The 9,914-nt window shown below is 44.8% G+C and overlaps 1 protein-coding gene across 2 annotated transcripts; it reads right to left on the bottom strand.

The window, feature by feature from the left end:
* Positions 1 to 1,243: 1,243 nt before the first annotated feature.
* On the bottom strand, positions 1,244 to 9,066 carry LOC137788665 (zinc transporter ZIP12-like). Of its 2 annotated transcripts, none has more exons than XM_068581643.1 (13): positions 8,976 to 9,066; positions 7,849 to 8,139; positions 6,929 to 7,255; positions 6,638 to 6,845; positions 5,913 to 6,064; positions 5,561 to 5,732; positions 4,977 to 5,149; positions 4,698 to 4,853; positions 4,476 to 4,553; positions 3,173 to 3,245; positions 2,877 to 3,035; positions 2,590 to 2,777; positions 1,244 to 1,979 (listed from the first exon to the last, which is right to left on the bottom strand). In XM_068581643.1, the coding sequence occupies exons 2-13, from the start codon at positions 8,083 to 8,085 to the stop codon at positions 1,851 to 1,853; spliced, it is 2,052 nt and encodes a 683-aa protein (XP_068437744.1). In that variant the 5' UTR covers positions 8,086 to 8,139; positions 8,976 to 9,066; the 3' UTR covers positions 1,244 to 1,850. The 2 variants fall into 2 exon arrangements, with proteins under 2 accessions (XP_068437744.1, XP_068437746.1); XM_068581645.1 differs by lacking the exon at positions 8,976 to 9,066 and adding an exon at positions 8,450 to 8,641.
* Positions 9,067 to 9,914: the final 848 nt, after the last annotated feature.

The raw sequence follows: 9,914 nt of genomic DNA on the forward strand, positions 1-9,914 counted from the left end.
CTGATGAGCATGTGAGAATACTCAGCGCTCACACCAACACGGTCCAGATAAAAAGCCCTTCCTTCCTTCATTCCTGCAGCAGTTGCCTTGAAAAGATGCACACATGCTAAAAGAATACCCTCTTTGGTGCAAAAGAGCAGATTTCCACACACACACACACACACACCAGTAGGCCTGAAGCTTTCCTGGAAATGCCAAAGTGGTTGGCATTTCCAAAATAACAGCAAATTTGCTAGAATAAGAGAAAATGCAACAGACTTCCTGCTATTGTTTCAACATTACTCGGGAAGCCGCAAGAATTGGTGTCAGCTTTTTCTGACGCTCTCGCCAAATAATCTCATGACACTGTCAACACAACTGACTTTGCACTTTGATAGTAAACTCGGAATGGAAAATTAACATAATCGCCTTGCAAATTGTGCAACGAAACTAATCCCCAACACAAATAAGGGAATGGATTTGACAGCTGTTTGTTTAAATTTGACAGAAATATGTCGACGCTGAGAGCACCAGAATTTAATCACAGCAAGCTGATTAAAAACAACAAAATCTTCTCGAAAACCCACTCGTTCTTTCTATATCACAAATCCAACGTTATGAACAAATAAGTTGATTCACTGCATTTATTTCTCTGATTATACTGATGTATTTGTCATTTTCTCCTCTTCCTCCACCTCCTTCTGCAGGCCCACTCGGACCGCTGAAGAGCGTGTGCGCCGTGTGGGCCGGATCGCTCCGGAGTTCCTGTCTTGAACATCGAGCATTAGTCACGCAGGTTGGTGGATGAAGAGAACAAGTAGCTCAGGTGGGTGGAAGTGCCCTCATATTGGATCACAGAGAGGCCTCAAAAACAAAGAACAATGCCTCTGAGATGAGAAGCTCAAAGAGAGCAACGTTTCTCTCAACAGGAATTCAGAAATAAATGTATTTTAGGGAAGCGTATGCTGCACAAAGAAGGGGTTAGTCGATTCTTTGCACCGAGGCTCTCATCAAGCCAATCAGGTTTTACTTAGTAAGTATCTGTGTCACCTTTTAATAATTTCTACAGCAATGTCGGGAAGTTTCCTGCGCTATTAGAAATTGGTACATATATTAAGCAAAATATGGATTTCTTCAGCATGAATGGTTAAAGACGTGTATTTACGAGGCACAGAGGGCGCAATGAAAGACCGAAGAGGGAAAATCTGTCTTCTGTGACTCACCAATGGATGAAAGGGCAATACTAAAGCACCACACCATCATGTGAATTTCATCAGAATTTATTGATCGGAAATGCACTAAATGAACACTTGCCTCCATGGTCCTTATTATAAGTGTCACAGCTCTTTTAAGAAACAAGAGCCTGTAAAATGAAGCGTTTCTCAATGCAATATATGAAACCTGAGACACGGCACAGAATCCCAATGACTTTCTAACTACACTTTTCCCAATCGGTGTAAAGTCACTGACGTCGAACACATGCAAACCAAAACAAGTAGATTTACAATACTTTATATTTTGCTTGTGAAGAATTACTTTGATTTGATTGTCTGAGGCCACGTACATATTTGACAGAACAATACATGTGCACAATTGTACCTGCATTTGCAAAATAAGGTCATTATTAGAGTTTAAACTAGTTAGTGTTCAGATACCTAACATACAAAAATAAATCATCAAGTATAAAAAAAAGAGGATTCTTAAAGCTAACATACATTTACCATCCAGTGCTGAGACTACAACATCATGAAATACTCACTCGGGGACCAATAATGACGTGTTATAACGTCTTGGTGGCACACACAAGTCCACGTTAGTTCGGACTCAACCCCCTGTGGAGAGATTTACGCCACGACTCACGTGAACGGCCTTTAGAATTTGAGTTTGTGTTCAAAGAGCGCGAGGAGCAGAAGACAGGCCCAACCCATCAACAGGCCGAGGTTCTGCAGCAGGAACATGAGGCAAGGTCTGTCGGTCTTCACTCGAGTCATCTCCGGAAGCTGATAGAAAGACACAGATGAGGAGTCAAACTTAAATAGTTACAGTTTGGTTCGGTATATTGGCGAGAAAGGTGGAATATTTCTTTCAAGAAAAGGCTGGCATTGCTCTATATTTTCTGTTATTGTCAAGAAATCCTGTGCAAAGACCAAAACCAATGATGTGGTAGTACATCTCTTCATTAGAAAGAAAAACATCTAAATAGGAGTAAAAAAAGTGTCAGCTGCACATTCGTACACATTTCATGCTCGAGTGAACTTCCTAGATCAAGCCTCCTTGATGGTATGTAACACTTTTTAAAAATGTTTTGCAGAAATCAGTCAAGTTTGTACTCATACTAACATTTGGACATTTGGCTGTGAAGAATGCATAGAGGGCTGTCAATCAAACACATGTGGGTCAAATGCAAATTAAATTGTCAGCGTCTTTTCTATGGTGAAACTACGAGGAACAGGAAATGCAGCTAAAACAAAGACTGAGGGAAAGTACTTATAAGTGGGTGAATGTGGTAATATTTAGCAATACAGTACATGTCTTTTTTGAATGGCATTTGTTGACAATAACTGAAATGTGTAGTAGCAGCAGCCTTGTTCTTTAATAAGGCTCCTTTACCATTTCGACCAGCGACAAATAGAGGAAAATCCCAGCGGTAACGGCAAAGATCCACCTCTGCACTTCCATCTCTGAGGACACGAACAGTCCGATGTAGAGTCCAATGAAGGCCGTCAGAGCGCTGAGGAAGTTCATCAGCACAGCCGTCTTCACCGAGAGTCCAGAGCTCAACAACACTGCAAAGTCCCCTTTTGAGACAGAAAGCAGAAGATTAAAAAAAAAAAAAGTCAAGCTCGGCCAAAAAAGCGACAAAAGCGCTCCCAAAGTGAGTAACCGCGACCTCTCACCCATCTCGTGCGGGATCTCGTGGCACAGGATGGCCACGGTGGTCGCCATGCCGGTCTCGGCCGAAGAAGAGAAGGCCGCTCCGATGACCAGGCCGTCCGCAAAGTTATGAAGGCTGTCTCCCACGATTACCATCACAGCCAGCAGAGGAACCCCTTGTCCTGGGAACACAAAAGGGAGTCTGTGTCGCCAAAGCTCGTCCTCAGACCGTGAGAAATGCTCCGTCATGCCAGGCGGCTAATGACAAAGTGTGTGGCATTCATCCGTGTTGCAGCAGCTCATGGTTTGAGGACCTTACTCTGAAGCGGAGGGCCCCGATGGTCGACGTGTTCGGGAGATGATTCTGTGCACTCCAAGTCGTCGACGGCTCCCTGCAGGATACGGAGAGTGTTTTTCAAACCTTTGACTCCGATCGGAGGGAACTGGATGAGACATATTCACCCATACATGATGTTTTTATGTAACCGAGACGGTTGGTCTATTTTCCACGTGATTGACCCCGAAACATGGCAAAGATTTTATGTGTGTATTCAACACGGTCATGGAGAGCTTTCTGAATGATTCAATACTTCTCATTCTCCAACATCCTACATGCCCTGTTCCTTCACTCCCTCCCACACCACTCTGCATTGCCTGTTATATAATAGCAGCGCAGGACAATTGATTTCTGTGGATTCGCAGTCGGGGTTTTGAATCTGAACAACGGATTCATTTCACCCTATGTGTGATCGACGATCGATTCGCTTTCGTTTTTATGCCGTTTACGTGTGCAGACCGAAATTTGTGCCGCAATTGAAAGGTTGTTCTCCTATCGATAGGGTTCTCTAGCTAATCTCCACTGTTTATTACAAGTGCATTAGTGCTTCCTTGATGTTTGGCTGGAGGAGTAGCGTGGGAGTGAATGAAAATATATTCACTTCAATAACACCACACAGTATTCAACCATATTCAACAGCTGCTTCTTGCTTTGTGGGAGTGAAGGATAGTTTTGTTTTGTTGTATTAGGAATTCAACCTCAAGTTTTTAAGGCAGTGGAGAACATGTTCCCTTATGATTATATATATACACACACACACACACACACACACACACACACACACACCAAGTATAGCAAGCCACCTGCAAGTGACATGCCCCCCACCTGGACTCAAACCGTTAGAAATTTCACGAAAACAAGCTGGAAAGCAGGCAGAGAATTTGGAAAAGACGGCTAATTGCGACAGATAAATGGGAGAAACATCCTGCTCCTGTCATTTCAAGTAGCAGTGGTGTAGTGTGACAGCAACCTTCACCAAGCCTACTGAAAAAAAGAAAAGAAAACTGTCTAAACTTGTGGCACAGCACAGGCTTCATCATTTACAAATACAGGATGACTTTTATGAGAAAATAGCTGTGACGGTACAACTTTACATCTTTACACTTAATATGTTTTTCTTCTCCCTCATTTGAGGCACTGTTTTAATATCTTGCAATGCTGTTTAACTTCCAGTAACTGCCTTCTCATGTTCCCTGCATCTCCTCTAGCGAGTACATAACAGGGATGATGACAGGAATCAGGTGTTCCTGCCAAGAACAATGTTTCTGGGTTCTGAGAGACTCACCAGCTGTATGGTGGAGATGGACTTCCCCCTCTGTGACTGGCCATTGCAGTGCAGCTCTAAGGGAAGGTCACTATGTCCCTGCAGACAAAGAGAGTCACGACACCGCTGTTGCTCAACAAACTTGCTCGTTCATGGAAAACGAAACGTTGCGAGATAAAGAAAATCAGCCCCTGGACACAGGAATCGGTCATTAAATTGGAAAAAAAAACAAAAACCGCTTACGTGGCCATAAGAAGGAATGCAAATTGAAAAGATTCTTTCAATGAGGAAAAAGCCGTAGATCCCCGCGATCATACCCAGAATCCTCCACAGGTACACTTTTTCTTCCGTAAAGTGTTCGGCATCGTGACTGTGAGTGTCATCGTGGAGGCCAAGGATCTCCAAAGGAGACAGGGAGGAAGACAATTAGACATTCACTCCACAGTCATCACTTTCTTCACACGTATGCCGCTTCTTGCCTTCCAGCTGCAGAGGGCGACGCAGTGGCTCTGTGTTCTATACCTGTGGTATGAGGTGCAGCAGGGCGTCTCCCGACAGCGTTCCCACGGCCAAGCCCACAAACAGCTGCAGGATGAGGGTGTAGGTTTCCTGGCAGGAGTTGAAGAAGATCAGGCAGATGCCGAGCATGGAGCCCAGCGTGATGAGCAGGACGGCCGCCGTGCTGTAGCCGTACTCTGCAGGGAGCAGAGACACAGTCATTCCCTGTCCAGATATTCAGATAAAAAACGATGGCTGATCATATCTATACATCAAGGGAAACACCGCTCCGGAGAGCAGGCTTACTAGGACAATATTTTCATTGTTGCATGTATTTTTTTTCTTCTTTTTATATTCATAAACCAATGATCGGGACTGCTTGGTTACGATACAAAAGTTGCTCCCGTTGCTGTGTCTACGGTGTCTAGAGCAATAATGTAAGTCGCTTTGGATAAAAGCGCCAGCTTAACAGCTTAATGTAATGTACTTTCTCAAAACCCTGTTTTAGGCGAACTCCTCACTCACTACTCTTAACTAGTGAAAACACAGCTGAGTGCATCGCCGACATCCGCCTTTTTATTAGTGACTGATGAGGGAAAATGTCTTACTCTCCAGAGCAGTGGGCACAGATCCTCCTCTCTTCTGCTCTGCAGACTTGCAGGCATTGCCTAGCAACTGCTGAATGATGGCAGGGCACATTTGTCTGAAGTGCTCCTTGGAAATTGGCAAATGAGGATTCACGGCAAAAATATCCAGCAGCTGATTGGCTGAATAACAGACCTGATGGGATTCAAAGGAAAGAGACACGTTTGTGGATGAGTAGGCGGTCTCATTGAATCGAGCCTCTCAGTCACGGCGTGCAGGTTACGGCGTGCAGGTTACGGCGTGCAGGTTACGGCGCTGCTGTCGCGCTTCTTGTGATTCTCTGTGCAGGAAATGAAACGTTTGTCTCAGCCTCACCTGTGCCCAGTCCCCGCTTCTGCCACCTGCTGCATGGTTGCAACCACCGGGCGGAGGGCCGGCCCCTTTCTGTGAACTCCGCCTCTTCCTGTTATGGGAGTGCGGCGCTGCTTCCCGTCCTACTCCCAGCTGATGAAGCAACTCCTCTAAATCTGAGCAAAGACATCACTGCATCATGATCCTGAGCACCAGGCGAGATTCAGCATAATTATTCAGCCTTTAAGGGAGAGAAAGCAACTTTTTGCAGATGAGATTGAGTGATAGAGCGAAAGAAAAGCTCTTAAAACTCACAGGGCCCTTTCATAGAGCGCTATTTAGCAGCTAAAGACTTAGTTAGAAACCAAAAACAGAGCTAAAAGAATTGTCGTGGCCAGAATTTCACTTTCACCAAATTAATGCTAATGTTGCTCGATACCTGTTGCTGGATAACTTTTTAACAGTGTTGTGTTTATAGCTTGTTCCAGCTTCTTCTTTACTGTTTTTATTACTGTTTATATAACTTGATTTCTTTATTTACCATGTGTCTTGTGTGCACTGCTGCTGTAATCATACAATCTCCCCACTGCGTCGCTAATAAAGGATTATCTTTTTTTATCTTATCTTATTAAGGAGGAATCTCATACCAGCATAGGGCAACATAACCTACATACCTGAGATTTAAAAAAAAAAAGAAGCAAATGTTCATGTGAATGTGCATAGCAAGCCAACTGTGCTCTTGAACTGACCTATTATCTGCAGGTCACTTGTGCAATTTAGGGATTGAAAGATGTAGTCGGTAAAGAAAGCAGGAGACGGGAGGTTCCTCCGTCTGAAGCAGTGGCCCTGCAGGATATGGCTGATGATGGCAGAAGCCAGTTTGGGCACAGAGGAAACATCAGCGCCTGGATTTTCTAGTACGTCCACATCGTCAAGGAGGTGAGCGGCATCAATACACTGTGAAATCAAAAGTTAAATCATCAGAAACGGAGCGGCGCCTTTTCGAGACGAGATCGATTTCTCAGATGAAAAGGCCTCACTTGCAAATCTGATGAGGCGTCTTTCTTGGGGGGGTCGTAGTGCTGGTTGATGACCTGCAGAATACTTTCTGTTTCTCTGGATGATAAGAAGAGGTCGTCCTCACCCGGGTGCAGATTGGTGAGAGCCAAAAGGTAGAACTGATAGTTCCCAAATGAGGAGGAGGAGGACGAGGACGAGGAAAGGGAGGCGGCATTTGACACACACAGGTCTTGCAAGTTAATGAGATAGTACAGCAGAACAGTGGAGATCCGCTGGAAGTCCTCCTCGGTGAGGTAAGCCTTCCCCTCATCCTCTAGCACAGAGAGAGCCACGTCTGGTGTCAGGCACTGTAACAAGAACAGGTAGAAATCAAAGGAAAGATATCTTTTAAGGATGGAAAGTTGGAAAAAAAAAAGGTCATGCGAGTGCTGATTAAGAAGAAGAACCCACCTGATAAACAGCCTATTTTCTTCTGCACACGCTGTACTCTGCTGTTCTAGATAAATGGTACCTTTGTGTGTTTCTGTTTGTCCCCAATTAGACTCACATACAAAAACACAGAAGGCTAAGAGAGCGGGCAAAGCACTATTTGTCAGAGAGACCATTCATCAAGAAATTACAAAGACTCGAGCGTTTCTCTCTTCATTTCTAAACTCACTTTCAAGGCTGAACACGCACATAATCCTATTGTCAGCCCGCCTGCACAAACATGTGAAGTGCCTCTAACTCCAGTTTATTATGTCAAACTGAGGGATGTCTAAAGCCACTCAGCATGAATGCCCCATAGAGGTCAAGGACTTAAGCCTCCACATTCCTCCCGTAACAACCATGTTTCTTGGAGCCAGCGGGCAGGAGTAGGATGCACACGTAATAGGTACTTAGCATATGAATGTCAAAGTTGTTGATTACGGTAAAAAAAAGAAAAGAAAATTAGACTTACCTTGCCGCAGACATCCTGAGAGGCGCCGGTCCGCTCTGCACAGTGCACCTCCCGGAGGAGCTTGGCGATCAGGACACCGGTGTGGTTCTTTAGGAGCTGTGGCCTTTCGTCGGTACCGTGGGGCAGATCCAAGGCCCCGAGAACCCCCTGCGGGTACCCCGGCTCGTGCCCTCTCACCTCCAGCTGGCAAAGAAGCAGCAGCAGAAGCAACGTGGGAGCACTGCCCCTGAACTGCATGTTGCTAAACCAGGAGCTGTCTGACTCCCTCGAGTTCCCGGGACTGGCTCAGAGCTTGAGAAGAAAAGGAAAAAAAAGTGGAGATGATGGACACAAACAAGTGGCTTGAGAGAGAAATTTGAGTTGAACAAGAGGAGGGAGCTGAAAGGATTGCAGAAGAGAAGAGCTGTGGGAGGCGTGCTCTGGCGGAGGACAGGAGGACTCGACGGGCTCCCTTCAGCTGAACCAGGCCCTTGCGGTGCCGATCGGCCAGCCAAAGCCTGGGCCCCTCAGTCCACAACAAAAGGATTAGTGCAGGCGAGTGAGAGAGCTCAGGGGCAGGGTGTACGGAAAATTAGGAAGCAGGGGTGAAAGCTGTTATTACCACAAATAACTACGTGGAGATCCACATCTGAGAAGAGAGTTCTCCACTGAGATCACTGCAAAATGCTGCAACTGTGCACGTCTGAACGGTAAACTACCAGTTTCCATATTTAGCGGCATCAATAGTTGAAGAAGATAACAGGAGCTGGTGGGAGTGAGCCCCCCACAGCCCACGCACCCATGCGTGAACACACAGCGTGTGACGTTTACATCATAATGGGGTGTTCAAGAACAATGTTGCCAAACCATCCACATATAATGCAGTAATATTTAACAGTAACATGAACATTAACATGTTGAGAATGCTTTTTTTTTTTACATATTTTTTTCATTCTCTATGATCTCTGAGTCATGGATCAAACATGCAGAGGGGGGGGGAAAAAATGCAGAGCTTTTTTCACAAAACACCTTCCAACATCCTCCCACGCCGTGCACCCTGCTGTGCACCCTGCAGGTCACACCGAGCGAGCGATAAGAGGACTCGAAGCTGCAGTTCTACCTGAGGTAAAAGAGATGAAAGCGCTTACCAGATGAACCGTTCTCCCCTCTGCTCCTCTCCGCTGCCGTCACTAGGTTTGCTTTCCTCCTCCGACGGGATGAACAGAAGACCCAGAGCGCGTTTGGGGAGAATTCTTGGGCATTGGTGCTGTAAATAAAACCCTCTTATGAGAAGTAAGAGTTGAGTAATCTCCTGAGGATTAGCTGCGACTGCCTCACAGGGCTGCAGTTTCCATGGAGAACGCTGCGTCTTTTTCAACACTAGGTGATGGGGGTGGCCAGCTGCTGGGAGTGGGGATTGACTGGCATGACAGAGCAAAACTTAGAACTTTTTAATTTGAGCATTAATCATTTATAGATAGATATTTATAGATATAGAGAACAGGAAGATTCCTTGATAGTTACTCATTTGGGGTAATATCTAATTATTGTTGTTTCCTATGTACAAAATAACCTTTATACAGACGACACCAAACATCTTTGGCTTTTGTTCACATTTTAAATGAGCTTTTACATTTGGCTAACATTTAATAATCTGATCAAACGCCTCACTTGTATCAACAGGAGTCTAAATAATCTCAAATCATGCTGGTATGTTTATATCAGCAGTAGGGAGACACAACACCACAGCAAAAATACACACAAGGAAACATTATTCTTGCACAGTTTGCAATCAGAGGTGTCTGACGCTGGTGAGTAGTTGCCTTCATTGGAGAAGGAATCTTGTGTGTGATAACAGAGACACTGATACTCTGATCCTGTCGGGTATACGGTTCTCTAAACAACAACAATTTCACAACATTTCCACATAATTGTCGGCAGAAGAAGGCCGTAAGCAAACTATATCAAAAAAGAAAACATTCATTTGTTTTGATGCATCTTATCACAGCTCTCTGCAAATTGTGGTTGAATATTGTTGACCTGTTTTTGGTCTATCATAAGAAAAAAAGTGCCAAAAAAGACAAAGA

The sequence above is a fragment of the Clinocottus analis genome, unplaced genomic scaffold, assembly GCF_023055335.1.
Source record: "Clinocottus analis isolate CAN_PGR_092001 unplaced genomic scaffold, fCliAna1.0.p SCAF_18, whole genome shotgun sequence".
NCBI lineage: Eukaryota > Metazoa > Chordata > Actinopteri > Perciformes > Cottidae > Clinocottus > Clinocottus analis.